The sequence below is a fragment of the Lissotriton helveticus genome, chromosome 5_1 (genome assembly GCF_964261635.1).
Source record: "Lissotriton helveticus chromosome 5_1, aLisHel1.1, whole genome shotgun sequence".
In the NCBI taxonomy this organism is placed as follows: domain Eukaryota; kingdom Metazoa; phylum Chordata; class Amphibia; order Caudata; family Salamandridae; genus Lissotriton; species Lissotriton helveticus.
In genome coordinates this window covers 97,220,937-97,244,405 of record NC_136065.1, presented here as the reverse complement: position 1 = coordinate 97,244,405, position 23,469 = coordinate 97,220,937, and the positions used below count along the sequence as shown (strand labels likewise).

General features: G+C 48.8%; 1 protein-coding gene across 1 annotated transcript in view; it reads right to left on the bottom strand.

The window, feature by feature from the left end:
• Positions 1-15,947, bottom strand: part of LOC144754211 (E3 ubiquitin-protein ligase TRIM11-like) — a 127,314-nt gene extending 111,367 nt beyond the window's left edge. The window contains exon 1 of the mRNA XM_078641797.1: positions 15,472-15,947. Within this exon, the coding sequence (XP_078497923.1) occupies positions 15,472-15,888 (417 nt within the window). The 5' untranslated portion in view covers positions 15,889-15,947. The remainder of the gene's footprint in view (positions 1-15,471) is intronic.
• Positions 15,948-23,469: the final 7,522 nt, after the last annotated feature.

Sequence of the window (23,469 nt, the reverse complement as noted above, 5' to 3'; positions counted from 1 at the left end):
GCAACCTGAGGAAGAGTGCAGACACTAACCCATGCAGGGTCTGTGACAGAGAACAGACACACGGAGGAAGAGTGCAGGCACCAACCCATGCAGGGTCTGTGATAGAGAACAGACAAACAGAGGAAGAGTGCAGGCACCAACCCATGCAGGGTCTGTGACAGAGAACAGACAGACACGTGAAGAGTGCAGGCAGCAACCAAGGGATATTGGCGGATTATTGCGGATTACGGCTTTGGCGGTTGAAGCCTCACTGGCTGTGTCCACCATGATGGCTGTCCAAGCCACGCACCCATGAAGTGCAGTCTTACTTACAAAATTTAGTCACATGCAACATGTGCCCCCCAGACTGTACATACCAGTCATACATTAATAATGTAAGTACCAGTCCCACACATCAGGATTGTAAGCACCAGCCCCAAGTATCACAGAGAAGGACACAGACACTGTTTTGCCCCGTTCTTGAATATGTTACATCTACATCTCATTGACTGAAAAATCAAATCAGGACCTTGTTCTCTACAGGTGCCAGCCACATGCAGGGTCTGTGACAGAGAACATACACAGGAAGAGAGCAGGTACCAACACCAGGCAGGGTCTGTGACAGCAAACAGACACAGGAAGAGAGCAGGTACCAACCCCAGGCAGGGTCTGTGACAGAGAACAGACAAACGGAAGAACAGTGCAGGCACCAACCCAACCCATGCAGGGTCTCTGACAGAGAACAGACAGACACACGAAGAGTGCAGGCACCAACCCATGCAGGGCTTGTGACAGAGAACAGACAAACGGAGGAAGAGTGCAGGCACCAGCCCATGCAGGGCCTGTGACAGAACAGACAAATGGAGGAAGAGTGCAGGCACCAACCCATGCAGGGTCTGTGACAGAGAACAGACACACGGAGGAAGAGTGCAGGCACCAACCCATGCAGGGCCTGTGACAGAGAACAGACAAACTGAGGAAGAGTGCAGACACTAACCCATGCAGGGACTGTGACAGAGAACAGACAACCTGAGGAAGAGTGCAGACACTAACCCATGCAGGGTCTGTGACAGAGAACAGACACACGGAGGAAGAGTGCAGGCAGCAACCCATGCAGGGCCTGTGACAGAGAACAGACACAGGAAGAGTGCAGACACCTACCCATGCAGGGTCTGTGACAGAGAACAGACAAACGGAGGAAGAGTGCAGGCACCAACCCATGCAGGGCCTGTGACAGAGAACAGACACAGGAAGAGTGCAGGCACCAACCCATGCAGGGTCTGTGACAGAGAACAGACAAACGGAGGAAGAGTGCAGGCACCAACCCATGCAGGGCCTGTGACAGAGAACAGACACAGGAAGAGTGCAGGCACCAACCCATGCAGGGTCTGTGACAGAGAACAGACAAACTGAGGAAGAGTGCAGACACTAACCCATGCAGGGTCTATGACAAAAAACAGACACAGGAAAAGAGCAGGTACCAACCCCAGGCAGGGTCTGTGACAGAGAACAGACAAACGGAGGAAGAGTGCAGACACCAACCTCAGGCAGGGTCTGTGACAGAGACAGACAAACGGAGGAAGAGTGCAGGCACCAACCCATGCAGGGACTGTGACAGAGAACAGACAACCTGAGGAAGAGTGCAGGCACCAACCCATGCAGGGTCTGTGACAGAGAACAGACACACGGAGGAAGAGTGCAGGCACCAACCCATGCAGGGCCTGTGACAGAGAACAGACACAGGAAGAGTGCAGGCACCAACCCATGCAGGGTCTGTGACAGAGAACAGACAAACTGAGAAAGAGTGCAGACACTAACCCATGCAGGGACTGTGACAGAGAACAGACAACCTGAGGAAGAGTGCAGACACTAACCCATGCAGGGTCTGTGACAGAGAACAGACACACGGAGGAAGAGTACAGGCACCAACCCATGCAGGGCCTGTGACAGAGAACAGACAAACGGAGGAAGAGTGCAGGCACCAACCCATGCAGGGCCTGTGACAGAGAACAGACACAGGAAGAGTGCAGGCACCAACCCATGCAGGGTCTGTGACAGAGAACAGACAAACTGAGGAAGAGTGCAGACACTAACCCATGCAGGGTCTATGACAGAAAACAGACACAGGAAAAGAGCAGGTACCAACCCCAGGCAGGGTCTCTGACAGAGAACAGACAAACGGAGGAAGAGTGCAGACACCAACCTCAGGCAAGGTCTGTGACAGAGACAGACAAACGGAGGAAGAGTGCAGGCACCAACCCATGCAGGGTCTGTGACAGAGAACAGACACACGGAGGAAGAGTGCAGGCACCAACCCATGCAGGGTCTGTGACAGAGAACAGACACACGGAGGAAGAGTGCAGGCACCAACCCATGCAGGGCCTGTGACAGAGAACAGACAAACTGAGGAAGAGTGCAGACACTAACCCATGCAGGGACTGTGACAGAGAACAGACAACCTGAGGAAGAGTGCAGACACTAACCCATGCAGGGTCTGTGACAGAGAACAGACACACGGAGGAAGAGTGCAGGCACCAACCCATGCAGGGCCTGTGACAGAGAACAGACAAACGGAGGAAGAGTGCAGGCACCAACCCATGGAGGGCCTGTGACAGAGAACAGACACAGGAAGAGTGCAGGCACCAACCCATGCAGGGTCTGTGACAGAGAACAGACAAACTGAGGAAGAGTGCAGACACTAACCCATGCAGGGTCTATGACAAAAAACAGACACAGGAAAAGAGCAGGTACCAACCCCAGGCAGGGTCTGTGACAGAGAACAGACAAACGGAGGAAGAGTGCAGACACCAACCTCAGGCAGGGTCTGTGACAGAGACAGACAAACGGAGGAAGAGTGCAGGCACCAACCCATGCAGGGTCTGTGACAGAGAACAGACACACGGAGGAAGAGTGCAGGCACCAACCCATGCAGGGTCTGTGACAGAGAACAGACACACGGAGGAAGAGTGCAGGCACCAACCCATGCAGGGCCTGTGACAGAGAACAGACAAACGGAGGAAGAGTGCAGGCACCAACCCATGCAGGGCCTGTGACAGAGAACAGACACAGGAAGAGTGCAGGCACCAACCCATGCAGGGTCTGTGACAGAGAACAGACAAACTGAGGAAGAGTGCAGACACTAACCCATGCAGGGACTGTGACAGAGAACAGACAACCTGAGGAAGAGTGCAGACACTAACCCATGCAGGGTCTGTGACAGAGAACAGACACACAGAGGAAGAGTGCAGGCACCAACCCATGCAGGGCCTGTGACAGAGAACAGACAAACGGAGGAAGAGTGCAGGCACCACCCCATGCAGGGCCTGTGACAGAGAACAGACACAGGAAGAGTGCAGGCACCAACCCATGCAGGGTCTGTGACAGAGAACAGACAAACTGAGGAAGAGTGCAGACACTAACCCATGCAGGGTCTATGACAGAAAACAGACAAAGGAAAAGAGCAGGTACCAACCCCAGGCAGGGTCTGTGACAGAGAACAGACAAACGGAGGAAGAGTGCAGACACCAACCTCAGGCAGGGTCTGTGACAGAGAACAGACAAACGGAGGAAGAGTGCAGACACCAACCCCAGGCAGGGTCTGTGACAGAGAACAGACAAACGGAGGAAGAGTGCAGACACCAACCCCAGGCAGGGTCTGTGACAGAGAACAGACAAACGGAGGAAGAGTGCAGACACCAACCTCAGGCAGGGTCTGTGACAGAGACAGACAAACGGTGGAACACTGCAGGCACCAACCCACGCAGGGTCTGTGACAGAGGACAGACAGACACAGGAAGAGTGCAGGCACCAAAACTGTGCAGGGTCTAGAACAGACACAGAAGGAGTGCAGGCACCAACCATGGGCAGGGTCTGTGACAGTGAAAAGTCACAAGAGGGGAGCAGGTACCAGAATCGTACATGGTTGGTCACAGAGAATAGACATAGTACAAAAGTTCACAGCAAGACGCTGGGTGCCAGCCTCATACATGGTCTGTGACTGAGACTGTGACTGAGAACAGACAGCAGAGACCATGCTGAGTAGAAGACAAGAAACAGGCAGCAAGAGAGAGTGAGCGTACACGTCACGTGATGTCATGGTCTATTCCAGGAGTCAGGCAGGTACCTGCAGAGAGAAGCTGCAGGCAGAGCAGGTTCCAGCCCTTTACAATGTCTGAAGCAAGAATCAGACCCCAGCCTTACAGGGTCTGGAACAGAATACACGCAACACACTCATAAAGGGTCTGTGACAAGCATCCTGACAGAAATAGAGAGAGCAGACACCAGCCCTTTACAGGGTCTGCAAGAGGGAGCATTCACCGACCTCATACAGGGCCCCAGTTGAGAACAGGCAGGATTAGTGAGAGAGCAGGCAACATGCTGATGCAGAGTCTGCAACAAGGAACAGGCATCAAGGAGAGCAGGACCGACCCCAAGCAGGTTGTATGGCGGGATTGCAGCAGAGATTGAGACCAGGAACAGTAGGGTCAAAGGTTTTAGCACCGCCTCCTTCGGGCCCCAGGACAAAAAGAAGGGGGTTGGTGGTGATGACTTTGTGACGTCAGGCATGGAGAAGCGAAACCTACGGGAAACGAAACTTAACAAGTATTTAAGGCTGTGCCCCGGGGAGTTTCATTCTCTTTGTCCCCTTAGGCTGCAGCCTGAGCTTCAGGAGCGCCGTTGAGTGAGAGCATCGTAGATGTGGAGTGATGTTCCTGTCGGGCTGAGTCGGAGGGGGCCTGGCGTAGCGTTATAAGTTTTTTACCCTATTGATGCGAGTATGTAATTTCAGTGTAAAACTATCTGGGATACTACTCCAATCTGTTTAAAGGGTCGTTCAAAGCAGTCAGCGGAGAGGAATGCTAAAATGTTTTCAATGCTTTGTAACTGTTATCAATGACCCTGCTGTGTTAACTTTTCCTGCTGATTGCACAAAATCACCCTGATCATTGTTTTTATGACTGTTAAGGTGGGAAACTTTTTCGTATAAAGGTTTTTTAACTTTACATCTATTGCGATTGATGAGGAATTTGTAGGGGTTGGACCTATAGTTTATGGCAATCTATAGTGACTGCTTGGCGGGGAAGCAGGGTAACGGCGGCAGAGTTCATAGGGAAGGTATTGCGGTAAAAGGAGGCGGGCCGCGCCAGTAGTCGAATTAAACCCAGTGGGCGAGATTGGTGGCAAACGCAGCGGGATGCGCCTTTATTTTACTTAGGCAGTTGTTGCGCACAATAGGCAGAGAGAGCGCCGAGAATATCGGTGCCTTTCAATACTACCGTTACCGCATAAAAGGTGGTGGGGCCGCGCCTGTAGTACTAGAATTATATGCCAGCGTGCAAGAATGGCGGCAAAAGCGGCGGGGTGCGTCTTTATTTAACTAAGGCAGTTGTTGCGCACGTAGGGCGCAGGGACCGGCGCAAATGTTAGTGCCTTTCAGTGATATCGTTACCGCATAATGAGGCTGCGGGCGGGACATCGGTGCGCTGTGCTGCAACTTCACTGGCCTAATCGTACAAGGGTGAGTTATGCTCCCACTTGATTGACATAAACTGCCGTGCTATGTTGATAAAAATGGGAACATGGGCTTAAGCTATGATTCCTCAGTCCTTGTGGCTAACTTTATGCTTTCAATACAAGTTACTCACGATGCATGCACATTCAGTTGAGGTCTAGTGCTGCACTGTGATCATAACCGGTCATAAGTGATTTACGGGATTAAAGATGGTTGTTGTGAACAGAGATGCGGGGACTGGGCTGCGTTGCCGAACAACTGTATTTTTGAATAGTTTGGATGAGGTTTTAGTGTGTTGCTGTGTCCAAGTGCTTTTCGAGTCGCAAATCCATTTTCCACGTCAATGTGGTACAGGAATCACAGCTGCAGGGTGCTTGTACGCCGGAAAAAGGGTTCAAGATTTTTCATTCTCCTCTGATCTTTACCCAGCATATCTGGAGTTTAGGTATAGGAATATTCACAGTGGCATTTCATTTGTTTGTAAAGCATATGCTATGGTGGCTGAGAAGTTGCGCATGGACAAGGATTCATTTGGCATACTTGTTGCTGTCTCTCGGTTGTCGCAGCCTGTCTGGCCATTATAAGAAGCATTGCATACATCTAGTATTGTTATTGTTATTGTTAGTATGTGCTTGTATAGCGCCAACTCACCGACAGGTCTCAAGGCGCTTTGACCATAAAAACATAACAGCTAACCAACATCTTAGGAGAAAGGAGCAGACTAAACTAAGTTCAACACTGCCTTAAACAGAGTGGTTTTTAAGGTTTTCCTGAAATGAAGCCTGTTACCATCCTTACGCAGGGCTTCCGGTAATTCATTCCAGATTTTTGGCAGCAAGACTGAAAATGCTCTGCCTCCTTTTGTGGCTAGTTTAAACCGAGGGCATACCAGCAGCTGTGCTTCAGCCGATCTCAGTCTTCTTTCAGGTCGATAGATCTCCAGTAGGGGGGCATTTGCATAATTTCAGTGTAGTCATGAGTGGCGTTTCAACGTCTGTAAGGGACACTTTCTGGCAAGCAAGGTCAACCTTTGAAAACGAGGGAAACATATAAATATCAGCCTTTCTACTCTCAAATGCGTGCCGAGATCGTCTGAAAATTGCATAATTCCAGTGGCCTTGGCGCCCCTTTTCTGAAACATGCTACTGATCGCACGTCTCGCTGGCAGTCACCCCAACCAGAATGCAGTACAGTGGTGTTACAAATCCAGGGTTTATCCCAGCAAAGAAATTAGGATTGGGTTATTCAGAGGGCATTTGCTTCGGGGCACAGGTTACACTTCGTCTTGCATTTAAATCAGAGTCCTGGTTACTTTGGCATTACAAGGGCATTTTATTTGTGTGATATGACTAACAAAGGTACAGTTCTGCACAGAAAACACTCGTTACAAAAAAAAAAATAAGAAAAGAGTGTCAGGGCGTAATGGCATGCCTAGATTCAGGTCGCCACTTCAGCGTCGTTAAACTGCAGACAGTGAACCTAGTACATAAGATCTCTTTAAACAATGTGTCACAAAACGGCTCCATAAGAAAATGACGTCGGGGGAAAAGGAGTGGTGGCCACACTCTAAAGACGCAATCCCTTCCTCAAACATGATGATTCTCAAACATCAAGCAATCGTTAATAATAGTTAATATACATTTTTCTTGTTGCTCTTTAATTTAAGGTAAGCAACAAGCGTGGGCACAGACAGAGGGTTAGGCTTGTTTTAGGGCAAGGTGTATTAGCAAACATTTTGCAGAGGGCCGCAACATTTTGGTCTGTAGTGTCACACTGACGCCAGCGGGGGTTATAAAGTGGGAGTAAAGGAAATAAATTATTATCTAGGGGCTGTCGTTAAAAATGAAGGTTCCTAAAGTTAAAGGCCTGGTACCTTCCTTTCTCTATCCACGAATAACCTTTAAATAAATGCTTGCTGTACGTTTCACAGTTTATTTCAGGTTAGTACAGTAAACAGCAGCCTGGTGCCGCTGCAAATCAGGGGGCCGCATGTAAGGGTCAGGAGGGCCGAAGGTGGCCTCCGGCCTGTATTTTGGGATATTACTGTATCTAGGGTATGTCCTGTGATGTGTCTTGTGTACAATGAATCCCTCTGAGGGGCAATCAAGGAACACTCAGGTATCCTGGCGTGAGAAGCAGTTTACATGTTTAAGCCATTCCTTAATTGCGTAGCCCATGCCTCTTGAAATTATGATTTCGTTATGTCCCTGTTATGAACCCGCTGCTTAATGCCCCAGTGGGACAACTTTGATAACGAGGGGGGTAGCAGTTTTGGGGCTGAATCTAGGCCACATTTCTGAGGCTTCCAATATGTACAGTATGTGTGCAGTTACAGGGGCGAACCGTCAGTTGTGGCTAAATAAACTGCATCTAATTAAAAAAAAAAAAAGCAGATGTGCGCCTAACACTAATGCCTTGTTTTCTCTTCCCTTTCATCATCATGGGTGGCACACTGCACGGACATGGAAGCAACATGTTCTGGGGACGGCAGCTAGCAGGAACTGCAAGAGAGCAGCCGGAGATCGGTACCAGCAAACATGGGAAGGACTCCATGTCCCGTGTGGTAACTGTTTGGTGTGGTACATACAAAGGGGTTCAGGGGACTGATAGCCAGCTTCGCTAGAAAGTGGCATAATCCCAGTGCATTACAGAGCCTCTCTCGCAACGCGGCAACCATATTATAAGTTCGTGTTCACATAAGCGGGGACAGGTCTGGGGTGTATGGTCTGCCAATTCCATGACACACAATCGAACAATGATGGGGACTTGCTTACAGATTTAATACAATTCGCAGGGCTCAGCGCCCTGGCAGTTCTAAAATTTCCCGTTTCTGCAAGGAGTTTTCAGTATGTTACTTACTTGCAAATTTAATATAATTTGTAGGGCCCAACGCCCTGGCGACTTGTTGACAGATTTAATACCGTTTGCGGGGCTCATCGTCCTGGCGGTACTAAATTAGCCATGGTTGCTAATTTTTCAGTACATTACTTTCTTACAGAGTTAATATGAATTGCGGGGCAGCGCCCTCGCAGTCCTAAGCTTAGCAGTAGGTCTGTCCCAATACACCTGCTAAGGGCAATAATAATTAAGTTATTCCAGGGTGACAAGGTCCGGAGATAATCGTCTTGGTCATTCAGTACCAGCCCACGTACCTATGCGGCATGCTAATGGTCCCTCTATGTAGTTTAAGAGGTGTTGCGAGAACAGTTTGTGGCCACACATACCCCAGATCCATTTTCTTTTAGCGAGTTGGCACTCTTCGCGGCCATAGGTGGGGCCTTGGATATTGGCTTTAGAGCAATGGGGCAAAGTGGAGTGGGGCATTAGTGGCCCAACCGGCCAAGTTCAAATATTTGGCCACATTCTAGTGTGCGGCCGAGGTAAAAAGTTATTGTGTAAAGTTCAACTGTTCTGCCAAGTTCTAGTGTACGGCCGAGTGTTGGGGCCTGCCGGCGCAATATGCACGGCAAGCCGACTTACAAATTAAAGAGTAAAGTTCCAAGGTGCGGCCAAGTTGTACTGGTGTGCGGCCGAGTTAAAGTTAAGGGGGGATCTTGTCCCTACTTTCCCTTCGGACTTTCACATATTAATGCAGCTGTGGGATCCTCGTGTTGGGGCCTGCCGGCGCAATATGCACGGCAGAATGCTAGTGACCAAAGCGGCCAAGTTCAGTTATACAGACATTTTCGAGTGTGCAGCCGACTTACAAATTAAAGAGTAAAGTTCCAAGGTGCGGCCAAGTTGTACTGGTGTGCGGCCGAGTTAAAGTTAAGGGGTGATCCTGTCCCTACTTTCCCTTCGACCTTTCACATATTAATGCAGCTGTGGGATCCTCGTAGTTTATTACTGAGAGTCTCTGGTACTCATGTATCCCGGTGGCACTCTCTGAAACAATGAGCACTAGGGCTCAATTTTTCTTCTGCTCCAATGTCCACTATTCAAACATAGTGCCCTTACATGTAATAACTCAGTGCACACTACGGGCTTTCTCTAGCGCTAATTAACAGCTGCCTGACCATGCTGAAAAGTTTGCAGCAGGTGCGGCCGAGGTAAAAAGTTAACGTGTAAAGTTTAACTGTTCGGTCAAGTTCTCGAGTGTACGGCCGAGGTAATAGCTGTGCGCGTTGGGGCCTGCCGGCGCAATGTGCACAGCAGAGTGGGGCGCTAGTGGCCGGAGCGGCTAAGTTCAGTTATATGGACGTGTTTTAGTGGGTGGCCGACTTACAAATTAAAGGGTAAAGTTCAAAGGAACGGCCAAGGATCAGGTATCCAGGTGGCAGTACTACCTCTCTGAAACAGTGAGCGCAAGTGCCCAATTTTCTTCTGCTCCAATGCCCACTATTTGAACATAAGTGCCCTTCTATGTAATAACTTAGTGCACACTACAGGCTTTCCCTAGCGCCTATTAACAGCTGTCCAGTGGGCCACGGCAGTATGCAGTGCCCCAAGCACGACGCGCATCGGACATTTCAGGAAGTACGTTATCCACTGATGGTGGACGCAATGGGCATATGGTTAAGTTATACTGCATATTTTCCAGTGTATACCATTTGTAAATGGGTAGGTTCTCCAATGATGGTCGATGACATAGGCATATAGTGAAGTTTTCCTGCATATTCTCCAGTATAGGTCAATTATGAATGGGCAAGGATGTCCTGTTGGAAGACTTGGAAAGGTTGTGCAAAGGGGGGACTGGATGGCATACTGGGCACAGCGAATATCACTTTATTATGTGCGGTTCGCTTCAATAGTCAGCTTATACCTTGGGGGTAATATATCATGTTCTGGAGCACAGTCAGCGTCTGGGTGGGGGAGGGCGAGTGCGCCGGGAAGCTTCTCACCCTGTGGCGGAGCGCTGACAGTTAACAACAAAGAGGGATGCACAACAATGGAGGTGCAGCCATTCGTTGGACCCCAGGAGGGGGTAGATTCCACGTGTGTAGTGGGTCGGCGGGGAGGAGGGACCGACCTGCCGGTGGTCCTGGACTCTACTGCCCTAACCCACAAAGTATGGACTGAGTAGTATCTTGGGGAAGCTGCCTGTGTTCAGGTACCCCGGTGGGCCGGTGCGGTATGCGGTGCCCTGGATGTCAAGTAACTGTTGGCTGTAGTGCGTTGGGGCCTGCCGGCGCAATGTGCGCAGCACAATGGGACATTGGTGACCGAGACGGGCCAGGTAAAATGTACGGCCAAGTTCTAGTGTACGGCCGAGTCTTAAAGTTAAAGTGTAAAGTTTAAATGTACGGCCAAGTTGTGTACGGTCGAGTTAAAGTTAAAGTGTAATCTTGTACCTAATTTCCTTACTGCCATTGACATGTGATGCAGCTAAAGTGTGATGCTGTGAATAATTGTTATATATCCAAGAAGGATACCTTTCTTTGGTAATGGTCTGTGGTAAATTGCCTAATTGCCTAGAGTAATGTGAATAAAAAGGCTACGCCGTGGACAACAGACCCTGATTCTGAGAGTTATTGGGCGTAGCGGGCGGTAAGGTGAAGGAATTTGGGGAGGAGGGAATGTCACGTTGTGCGCATACTATGGCCCGGGATATCTTCTTGTGCAGAAGACCCGGACCACGAGCCCCGGACAAGAGCCTTACATCTGGAGTCTTCCTTCCTCTCCAGTAAAGTATGAGACTGAGTTCCACCCAGAGGGGTCCTGCTTTTCACTCGGGTGGATCCCCCCACATCATGACTCTGACACTACTAAGGGTTTGTGACAGCGGAGTATATAGTGGGGTAGATGTTGCCTCAAACTCAGATTGGAGAGTGACTGACCCTACCTTCTGACTCTGTGTAGTATGTCATATCTGGGCTCCATTTGTATGTATGTGCAGCATAGATGTTGTGACACAGATCTGTCTAGCGCTGTACTACCATGAGCAGGGCCTCACAGTGCTGTCAGGCTCAGGTACCTTCAGGCCCAGGTCTATAGGATGCAGTGCTTGGGACCATGTGAGGCGAGGTACCCATATGCAGCGATGGGGGCCTCGGTGTGTGTGAAACGCTTTCTGTTGTCGGGTGAATCAGAGTCTTAGTTGTAGTCATTGTCTAAAGCCCCCCTTATCTTTGTGTGACCCCACCCCTCACAGCTCCTCAAACTTCTGTCCGGTAATAAATGGTTTCAAGGCCTCGTACCACTGTCTGTCTTGAAAATCTCTCCTGAATGGAGGATAGTTTGTGGTTCACTCACAAGTTCACCGGCCCCCTTCAAAGGTTGGGATGAACGTTGAATCTGATTGGACAGTTGCATTATAGCCAAACATTCTTGGAAAGGATAAAAACTGAACACAGCAGCACATCCGGTGCCCCTGTGACATCAAGGAGCTCTGCGCAGCGCTGAAGAGAAAGCCAACGCCAGGGACGGGGATCCTGGGCGCCTCCCTTCCACAGGGGGCGCTAGACCCCAGGACGGAGGAAGAAACTCTGGGGCTGCTGCTGAAGGATCCCGGAGGTGGATGGACTATGAGGAGACAGTATTCGAATAAGGATACATCTTTTGATTAATGTGTGTATATATATGTGTTTTGTATATGTCTATGTAAAAAATAATGTGTAAATATATATGTTTTTGAGTTTGTTTATTTTAAGTGGGCCTACAAATTACACAAGCCCCTATCTAATTCTAATTCTTTTTCAATTAAAGTGAAAAAATAATAAGGAAACTAAGATTTGGTGTTCTCTCTGTGGAGGTGGGAAATCTTATTTAAACAAATACAAAAATAGATTTTTTTCCTGACAATTTAGTTGTCGTAGGGGTAGATAATTTAACTATCTCACCGATTACTATAGAATCTGTTACTAGTAACCTAGGCATCATTTTGCTTTATGTATGATTTTATTTACCCAGATGCCTGTGGCTTACCGGGTTCACCCTGAATTTGAAAGGGACTATGAGGAGAGGACTCGTCCGGATCACCCTGGGGTCAGTGTTCAGAAACTTGACATGAGGAGGTCGGAGACTCCTAAGCTGACAAGATCAGGAGCTGTAATCACTGTCCAGCATGACATGCATTCATTCATTCATCCCCAGACCAAGTGTGCCTTGATGCTGTAGCTCTAGCACACCCAGCCCTGCATTCACTGCACTTCTCTGTGTCTGATGATCGTGTGAAGCTGGTGAGTCTTAGAAGGCGACCTGCACTGCTAGAGGGTCATGTGCACGGATGCCAATGTGAGCCCTTGTGCCACACCCTGCATTCCTGCACCTCTGCGTCTGGACCTCTTCTGCTGTGTCAGATGACCATGTGACAGCGTGTGCCAAATCCTGCATTACTGCACCTCATCTGCTGTGTACCATAACCATGTTAGCCCACGTGCTACACCCTGCCGTACGGCACTGCTTCGTCTGCACCCTGACCATGAGACGGTGTGTGTCACACCCTGCATTACTGCACCTCTGCGTCTGCACCTCTTCTGGTGTCTACCATGAACATGTGAGCCACTGTGTTATGCCGTGCATTACGCCACATCTTCTGCTGTGTGCAATGAACATGACACCGTGTGTGCCACACCATGCATTACTGCACCTATAAGTCTGCACCTCTTCTGCTGGGTACAAGGTCCACGTAACCGCATACGTCACACCCAGCATTACTGCACCTCTTCTGCTGGGTACCATGGCCACAAGAGTGTGTGTGCCACACAATGCATTGCTGCACCTCTTCTGCTGTGTACCATGACCATGTTGCCCATGTGCCACACCCTGTATTGCTGCACCTCTTCTGCTGTGTACCATGACCATGAGACCGTGTGTGCCACACCCTGTATTGCTGCACCTCTTCTGCTGTGTACCATGACCATGAGACCGTGTGTGCCACACCCTGTATTGCTGCACCTCTTCTGCTGTGTACCATGACCATGTTAGCCCATGTGCTACACCCTGCAGTACTACACTCCTTCATCTGCACCTCATTTATTGTGCTCCCTGACCACGAGAACCATGTGTCACACCCAGCATTACTGCACCTCTTTCGTCTGCACCTGGTCTGCTTTGCCTAATGACCATGTATGCCTGTGTGCTACACCCTGCAATACTGCATCTCTGGGTCTGTATCTCTTCTGTACCATGACCATGAAACTGTGTGTGCTGCACCCTGCATTACTGCCCCTCTGCATCTGCACCTCGTCTGCTATGTACCATAACCATTAGACTGTGTGTGCCACACCCTGCATTACTGCACCACATCTACTGTGTCTCATGACCATATGAGCCCACTGTTATGCCCTGCATTACTCCACATCTTCTGCTGTGTACCATGACCATATGACAGCGTGTGCCACACCCTGCATTACTGGGCATCGGCGTTTGCAACTTTTCTGCTGTGTTCCATGACCATGTGCCACACCCATCATTACTGCACCACTTCTGCTGTGTACAATAACCACATGAGCTCCTAAGATAACCCTGCATTGCCACATCATGCGGCATATTTACAAGAAACGTTTCCAAATGCAGTGATGCGCCTTATTTACAAGAATGCGTCTCACTCCTGTATTTTCCCCAGTGAAGGCACTTAATTTAGCTGTCTAGGGCCCGAGGGTGCTTGTGTTGCAGGAAATAATTGTTCATTTGCAAATACACAACCACTACTGGTGATTTGTAATTTCTATGTGGGTTACAGAAAGCAGCACATATAGAAGTTGGAAATCATAATTTTTTTAATGATTGTTTATGTGCTGGAAGGGACACCTTTCTGCACATGAACAATCACTACTGGCGAATTGATGTTTGTGTGTGTGCTGCAGATTGCAGCACACATAGAAACAGCAAACACTGCAGCACACATAGAAACAGCAAACACTAAGAGAAATTTATCGTTTCTCCTTGTTGCACCTGTTTAAGACCAGGTTTTCTCAAAGCAATTGGTTTTGTGGTGGAACGCTCACAGCAACACCCATAGCCCGTCCCTTTGCTGCAGCGGACTGCAGCGGTAAGGAGCATAATTACAAGGTGTCGTTAAGCCATGTTAAGTGGCTTAAAGCCACCTTGTAAATATGGAGAAGGGCATTGTGCCACAGGAACGTCATTAACCCCTTCGCTGCTTCTGTCGCCCAACGGCTGTCGTAAGCACTAACTCCCTAGTGCTGCGCACGTCCGTTGGCCGCCCCGCACCGTGTTGGAATTGCCGCCACGGTTAAGGCGTTAAAAGTAACGTTCCTGTGGTGCAATTCCTTTGTAAATATGCCCCCAAGTCTTCTAACACCGACAAATGTGGGAGCCCAGGCGCTACACACTGCACTACACATTTCAGTATGTTTTGGTACCCCAAAACACCCACATACATATGACTTCTGATTATCTGCAGCTGCTTATGTGGTGCGAGGTGAAAACCTCGGGGCTCTGGCAGACACCCAGTGTGATCTTCTGCAGTATCTTCCATAGGTCTCACTTTGACACTCGCAACTCACAAACTTACCTTATGCTTATGAGCAGACTTCTCTAGGGACCCACAGAGACCCACAGAGTGAACTGTGGTCCCTGAATGATCACTGATGTCCCTTGCCCTCTTCTAGGAGGTGTGACTAACCTGTGATCCCTAAAATCTCATTTCAATACCGGTTATTCCTTTGTCGGAATCATTTTGTGTCTTTGTTAGTGAACTCTGAACACCCACTCACATACCTTGTGCTCTTGGACAACCATTTATGTGGGACCCGCAGGGTGCCTTTGATCCCTGGACACCCAGATATTGCATCTTTTGAGAGATTCCTGCAGTGTACTCACTTGTGAATCCTGAACACGCACATATCTTGTGCTCTACTGCAGCTCCCTATATGGGGTACACTGAATGACTTGCCCCTTCTGAACACTTCCACACAGAGCTCGTGGTCTCAGGCTGCCTCCTTGAGGGCCTTGTGATCCCTGAATTTCCACACTGTCATTCCAGGACACCCACACACACACCTTGTGCTCCTTGGCACCTTCCTCAATAGGGTTCACACTGGGACTTTGGAATCCATGAATGTCCAGAGACATACCTTGTGCTCCTCTGCAGCCTCCTCTACAGGACTTGCTGAGTGAGTTTTATGCTCTTTGGATTCCCGGCAGACCCAGCATATCATCCTCTGATCCTCTGCACAGAACAGAAGCAGTGTTTGATTATGTTCCTCACACAGATTCTCCTCCGGGGGCTTCACTGGGGGCAGGTGAAGCTGTTTTGCAATTTCCACCATGTTCCCCAGCTGCCTGTTGGGTCGGAGGTTTTTCCCCGAAGATATCTCCCTGCACTGTGAACAGGGGGGGTTTTCATCTCTCCCCTCCCAGCTCTGAGTGATGCAGGAGCGGCAGAAGTTGTGTCCACAATCGATCATCACCGGATCAGTAAAATATTCCAAACAGATGGAACAAGTGGCCTCTTCCTGGAGGTTCCCGAGCTGAGCTGCTGTCGCCGCCATGGTGCAGAAATGCAAGAAGTAAAATAAGTTTAATTTGTCTCTTTGTGAAGTGGGTGTGTCTGTGCGTCTGCCCCTCTCTGGCTGCGCCGGGACTTCCGGGTTCATGCTACAGTCCCAGAGCAGAGGAATGACTCCTCTGCTGCTTGCGATTTACCTCTGGGGTTGACACCATTTATGAGTCATGTGGTTAAATTTAGAGAATCTGTAAGTGGAAAACTGGAGCTTGTATAAGGGTTTCTGTAAAATACTCGTTGTTTTTTAACATGTCAGTTCTGCAAGTTTGCTTTTTCAAATCTTTTAGAAATCTCATAAACATTTCTAAAATACTTTCTAAAGTGTTTTCCGCGTGTATTTGTATTTTAATTTTTGTTTCAAGGGCTGACAAATAGCAATTTTTGCTTGTTTCTAAATGTTTTCAGTGGCCTTGCCATAACTTTGTTGGACAGGCCGGTAAACTAGTAGTTTTGTGTGTATGGGAAGAATATATTGCTGCCTGTTATTGTCTGTTCTGTATGTAAAGGACACTTACAATACTATTGCCTCCGCTGTATCCGTACTGAGAGCCAGGGAAGCTTGCACTGCTGATGCCCTGATATACCTGTTCTATGAGAAGGAAGCTTGCACAGCTCCTGCCCCGCTGTACCTGTTCATTGAGTAAGGGAAGCTTGCACTGCTGATGCCCCGATGTAACTGTTCTATGTGTGAGGGAAGCCTGCACTACTAAAGCCCGGATGTGCCTGATGTGTGAGTGAGTGAAGCTTGCACTGTTGGTGTGTGAGGGAAGCCTACATTGCTGATGCCCGATGTACCTGTTCTGTGTGTGAGGGAAGCCTGCCCTAACGTGCCCGGCCTGTGAGGGGCAGGCTGCGACTGCTGATGCCCTGATGTACCAGTTCTCTGTATGAGGGAAGCATGCACTGCGGATACCCTGATGCACCTGTTCTGGGAGAGGGTAGCTTTCACTGCTGATGCCCTGATGTACCTGTGCTGTGAGTGAGGGACACTTTCACTGCTGATGCCGATGTACCTTTTCTGTGTATGAGGAAAGCTTGTACTGCTGATACATTGATGTACCTATTCTATGAGTAAGGGAAGCATGCACTGTTAATGTCCAAATGTACCTGCTCCGTGAGAGGCAAGCTCAGACTGCTATTGCCCTGATGTACCTATTCTGTGAGGGAGGAAAGCTTGCACTGCTGATGACCTGCTGTACCCGTACTGAGAGAGCAAAACTTGTACTGCTGCTACTACGATGCAACTTTTTGTGAGAGGGAAGCTTGTACTGCATATGCCCTTATCTACCTGTTCTATGAGAGGGAAGCTTGCACTGCTGATGCCCTCATATGCCTGTTCTTTGAGTGAGGGAAGCTTGCACTGATGATGACATGATGTACCTGTTCTGTGTGTGAGGGAACCTTGAACTGCTACTAGCCTGATGTACATATTCCATGAGTGAGGGTAGGCTGCACTGTTGAACACCGAGTTACCTGTTCTGTGAGAGACAAGCTTAGATACTGATCCCCAGATGTACCTATTTTGTGAGTGAGAGAAGCCTGCACTGCTGATGCTCTAATGTACCAGCTCTGTGAGGGGCACGCTTAGACTGTGGATGTCTTGATGTACATGTTCTGTGAGTGAGTGAAGCCTACTCTGCTGAAGCCCTGATGTACATGCTCTCCGGGTCATGAAAGCTTGCACTGCTGACACCCTGATGTACCTATTGTATGAGTGAAGGAAGCCTGCATTGGTGATGCCCTGATGTACCTGTCCTGTGAGAGGGAAGTTTGTACTGCTGCTACTATGATGCACATGGTCTGGGAAAGGGAAGCTTGCACTGCTGATGCCCTAATGTACCTGTTCTGTGGGTGAGGGAAGCTTGCAATGCTGCTTCTTTGAGGTAGTAGTTCTGTGAGTTAAGGAAGCCTGTACTGATGATGCCCTGGTGTACTTGTTCTTTGAGTGAAGGAAGCATGCACTGCTGATGAACTGATACACCAGTTCTGTCAGTAAGGGAAGCTTGCACTGCTGATGCCCTGATGTGCCGGTTCTGCATATGAGGAAAGCTTGCACTGCTGATAGCCTGATGTACCTATACTATGATTAGGGGAAGCCTGCACTGCTGATGCCCTGTTGTATCTGCTCTATGGGTGGACATCTTGCACTGCTGATGCTCTGATGTACCTGTTCTTTTATTGAGGGAAGCTTGCACTGATGATGACGTGAAGTACCTCCTCTGTAAGTGAGGGAAGCTTGCACTGCTGATGCCTTGTGTGTAAGGGTGGGTGTCATTTGCATTAGGGGTCTACGCGGAGAGGCACAGAGATGGAACCAATCTCTGCACTCTCGACATAGCTCCGTTATGCACCGCTCGCCTCCCACCGCAGTATTAAGAAACTTTAAAAAACATTTTAAATAACATTTTAAATAAGCTTACCTTATTGGCGGTACCGGGCTTCCATCCGTCTCCATCGCGTCTTCTTTTGAGAACTGCGCATGCGCGGATGCCAACGCATGCGCAGTTCCCAGATGAAGACACGACGGAGATGGATGGACGCCTGGGGATGCCGCCGATAAGGTAAGATTATTTAAAATGTTATTTATAATGCTTTTTAAATTGTTAATACTGCAGGTGGGAGGCGGGCAGGAGGCCAACTCTGTTCCGCCCGAGTGTGCGGAGATTTGCCTTGTTTCTCCGTCTACATCGCGGAAGGGGCAAATCTCCACACATTCCGTGGGCGGAAAGGAGTTGTCCGCCCACCCCTACTTGTGTGTCTGCTCTAGATGTGAGGAAAGCTTGCACTGCTGGTAACCTGATGTACCTATACTATGAATAGGGGAAGCCTGCACTGCTGATGCCCTGATGTACCTGCTCCATGGGTGGACAAGCTTGCACTGCTGATGCTCTGATGTACCTGTTCTATAATTGAGGGAAGCCTGCACTGCTGATGGCGTGATGTACCTGCTCTATGGGTGGACAACCTTGCACTGCTGATGCTCTGATGTACCTGTTCTGTGAGTGAGGGAAGCTTGCACTGCTAATGACCAGATATACCTGTTCTGTGTTTGAATGAAGCTTGCATTGCTGATGCCCTGATGTACCAGTTATGTGTGTGAAGAAAGATTGCACTACTGATGCTCTAATGTACCTTTTCTGAGAGAGGGGACCTTCTACTGCTGCTATCTTGATCGACCTGTTCGGAGAGAGAGAAGGTTGCACTGCTAAAGCCCTGATGTACCTGTTCTTTGATTGAGGGAAGCTTGCACTGATGATGACCTGATGTACCAGTTCTGTGTGGGAGGGTAGCTTGCACTGCTTATACCCTGATGTACCTGTTCTGAAAGAGTGAAGCTTTTACTGCTGCTACCTCTATATACCTGTTCTGTGACAGGGAAGCTTGCGCTGTTGATGCCCTGATGTACCTGTTCTGTGAGTGAGGGAAGCTTGGATTGCTAATGATGTGATTTACCTGTTCTGTCAGTTAGGAAAGCTTGCACTGCGGGTGCCCTGATGTAGCTATTCTGTGAGTGAGGGAAGCTGCACTGCTCATGCTCTGATGTACCTGTTCTCAGAGAGGGGCGCCTGCACTGCTGTTATCATGATGTACCTGTTCTGTGAGAGGGAAGCTTGAACTCTGATATCCTGATGTACCTGTTCCGTGAGTGAGGGAAGCTTGCACCGCTGATGCCCTTATGTACCTGCTCTGTGAGAGGGGAGCTCATACTGCTGATGCACTGGTGTACGTGTTCTGTAAGAGTGAAGCTTACACTGCTGATACCCTAATATACCTGTTCTTTGAGTGTGGGTAGCTTGCCCTGCTGATGCCCTGTTGTACCTGTCCTGTGAGAGGCAAGCTTCCTGACCTTCTGGTCAGGGAACAGCTTTCCCAGCACTCAGCTCCACCATGAATGCCTCAGCCCCTAGCTCCGTCGCTGACCGCTGTATGAGGCCCTGTGCCTCGCTCTGCTCCTGTCTCCTTTTTTGCCTACTTCCTCTGTTCCTTGGTTCGGCTGTTTCCTACTTTTGCCTTCCTCTGTTTGCCTGTTTCTTGTATTTTGCTTATTTTCCTCTGCCTGCCCTTTCTCCTTTTTTGCCTCCTTTTCCTTTTTGCGCTGTTTTCTCCTGCCGCTGCTGCCCCTGTGGCCCCTTCCCTCATGCGTGATCCTGCTCCCGCCTCACAGCTCTCCCGCCCTCCCCCTGACCTCTACTAGAGGCAAGGCCCCCTCTTCTGGAAAACCTCCTCAACATCTCACTCAAACAGATTGTACCAGAACCCATGCGCTCAGCAGGACACACCCTGGACCCCATCCTCATAGCAGGAAACTCCATCACCTTCAGCCACACCTCCGAACTCCCATGCACGGACCATTGCTGGGTCCACTTCACCTTCAAAACAAACATGACATACAAATGTTCACACCAGCTCCAGTGCAGGAATTGGGCCAAGATCTCCAATGAGCAGGTCACTGTCTCCTCCGGCAGCCCCGCTCCCACTGCCACGGACGGCAACCCAAACACTGCTGCGCATACCCTACACAACTGAATCACCCACTAGGCCAACATCATCATCCCCCCTCAAGAAAACTTCCAACCCACATGCCAAGAGAGCCAGCTGGTTCTCCACAGAACTCCGAGAATCTAGGCAAACCTGCAGACACCTCGAAAAGTTATGGAGCAGACCGTAGCAACTTCAAAGCAGCCACCCCCGCCTACCACAAGCTCATCAAATACTCAAGGAAGAAAGCACTCCAGGACAGAATCGCAAGCCACGCACACAACAGCACGGATCTCTTCGGCATCATCAAAGAGTTTACCCAACCAAACAGCGAGACAACCCTCCCGGAACCTCTGCGACAGACTCAACGCCTTCTTCCATCACAAAATCATGATCATGTATGACAACTGCGACGACGACAAGCTACAGGCGGAACCTACACCCACCGTTCCCCACACCACGCAGCGGATGCAGCGGAAGGCATGGATGGTTTGGTCCACACCACCATAACCAATTTTACACTGATACATAATTTTACCTGTATTACCTACATTTTGCCCATACCCGCGATCGGCCCACCAACGGATCTTAGTATGAGTTAACCAGGGAGCTCACCTTTGTCATACGGCTAATATCCCCTTTATGAGGACCTACAATAAACTGCATATTCTGCAAACTTTATATACACCCTTATACACTTTTCATAGGATTCGCTAATAAAGACAGACTCAGTTTATTATATCACTTAGCTCTGTCTAAATAATGATGTGTTCGCATGTAGTAGATCTTTCAGAATTACAGAACGAAAATGCATAATCATCACACAATGTGTAGGGAAAGCAATACAAATAACATCTCATTTAACGTTCATGAGAGAGCGGATAGAAAAAGAGAGAAACAAAGGGCATTGAAATAAAATCAATGCAATCACAGAGAATCTACAAACCTAGAGTTCATTAGCACAGCGTGCTACATCAGAAGAGCTAACCCTCTGGCCAAAAAGGGAAAGCATGGGGGCAACCTCACAAGTAATGAGAAGCAAAGTCGGGCAGCAGGAGTCAGCAGTCATAGATTAAGGAACCCTCTCTCGCCCCGCCTCTAGCAGCTACTCAGCAACAGCAGCAGCAGTAGCAATCTTCCCGCAATGCCTCCTAAACACCTAATTCTAACACTAATAGTTATACTCTAAATCGTAAAAGAACTTTCCCGCAATGTTGCTAACTTCTGAAAACCCTGCAACCCTATTGGTTAAAAGTCATTGAATGTTCTGCTGATAAGCGTGGCCAAAATACCACCAGAGTGACTTACCTCACTCACCTATAGTTACCCAAAATAAGTCAGCCGGACAGTGGAGAAGAATAAACAAAACAAGTTTATTAGGCCACAAACTCCCATATGAGAGGGCCCTATATCGACCTCACCCCTAGGAGTGTGCCGAGAAGGACTGCCTCACATCATCATGGTGATACATTATATTACGAGAAGGCAGAGTAAAACACGCCCATAATGGAAAAGTACTGGTCCACCAGGAGTGTGGACAATGGCCTCATACAAGAGGCATCTGCACCTGCAATAGCAACACTTGTTATCATCTCCCAAGGACACAGCGCCAGGCCGCTACATCCCCAGCGCATGAGAACGGCCTGATAAGGAGTTTCGCTAGCAGGAGCTTCAGCTACAGTAAACCAAGAAATGCATATATGCTGACACGAGGAATTATTCTTATTCCTACGGGAGGGGGGATGAGCAAGTACAGTTTGCACGCAGAGAGAAATAATTCAAAATGGTGGCACACATGCTAAGCTAAGAACACTGCAAACGATATCACACGCATAAGTGAATAACTGCATAATGGGAACATAAACGTAAATGCGTAAATGCAAGTAGTTAGTTAGACACAGTCCGCTAACTCATAAGCATAATGTACGAAGGGGGCGGGGCTTGGGATTGACGCCTATCAGACCCTCCTTTTAGCGGACTGTGGCTAACACGTTTGTTTCCATTTATTAACCAAAAGGAGGGCCTTTACAGCAAAAATCTATGGGCAGGGAAAAACTGGGAAAACATACTTAAACCAGAACATCATCATGAATCAGTATCAACCAATTCGCATCAGTAAGCTCAACAGCATTGGAGACAGGGTATTGTTTCAATCTTTTCGTAGACTTTTTCATATTGCTGGCACACATGGAGCAACAGGGGGGAAGACAGTAAACGCAGAGGCAGCATGACAGTAGAAAACCTATAACACCAATAATGACCATGAATATTTTCCAACCCCAGGAAGAGAAAAGACCCCACAACCATGTCTGTAGGGACCAGGTACCATTATCTTGATGAAGTTCAGCAGCCAACCTATGAAGTTTCTGCACAGCCAAGTTAACTGTCGGGGCGGAGTCAGGAATATACACGCAGCAAGACGTCCCAATGACGCGGCAAGCTCCACCCCTATCTGCCAGGATGACGTCAAGAACCATTCTATTCTGGATCGTAAATAATCTCATAGCCTGCATCTCTAGTGACATGTTAGCTGCAATATCAGCTTCAGTGTTTACTACCTTTTCCATAACCCGTGAAAGACGTCTGATGGACCTACTATTAAAAATAGGACCCCAGAATGGCAACAGGCCTTTAGAGAAATCATTAAACCGCTGCCCAGCAATGTCTGTCTGATCAACATCATCAACTTGAAGATCCCTCCTTTTTCGCTGTCCTTGCCCCGCGTCAAACCTCCTATGTGTCTTATGATAATCTGAGGGTGCTACATAAACAGGAGGGAGTAAGTACGCTAGGTAACATGTCCCACCCCAACCCTCAGGCAACCACAGGTACCCGTTATCTCCACACACAAAGTAGACATTAGGGGGAGTGACGAGCGAAGGGCTAAGGGTCAACCTAATCGAGGTAGTCACATTACAAACGCTATCACCCACCTTTATCGGACCTCTACCCTTTATACAGAAATAAGGAGATGGTCCCACTACTGCTAGGGGCACTATAGAATGACCACTATTGTTTGTAGCAGGAGGGCATCGGTATGCTAGAGAAGAGTTTAACTGTAGAAAACTCTCTCGTATCTTATCAGTGT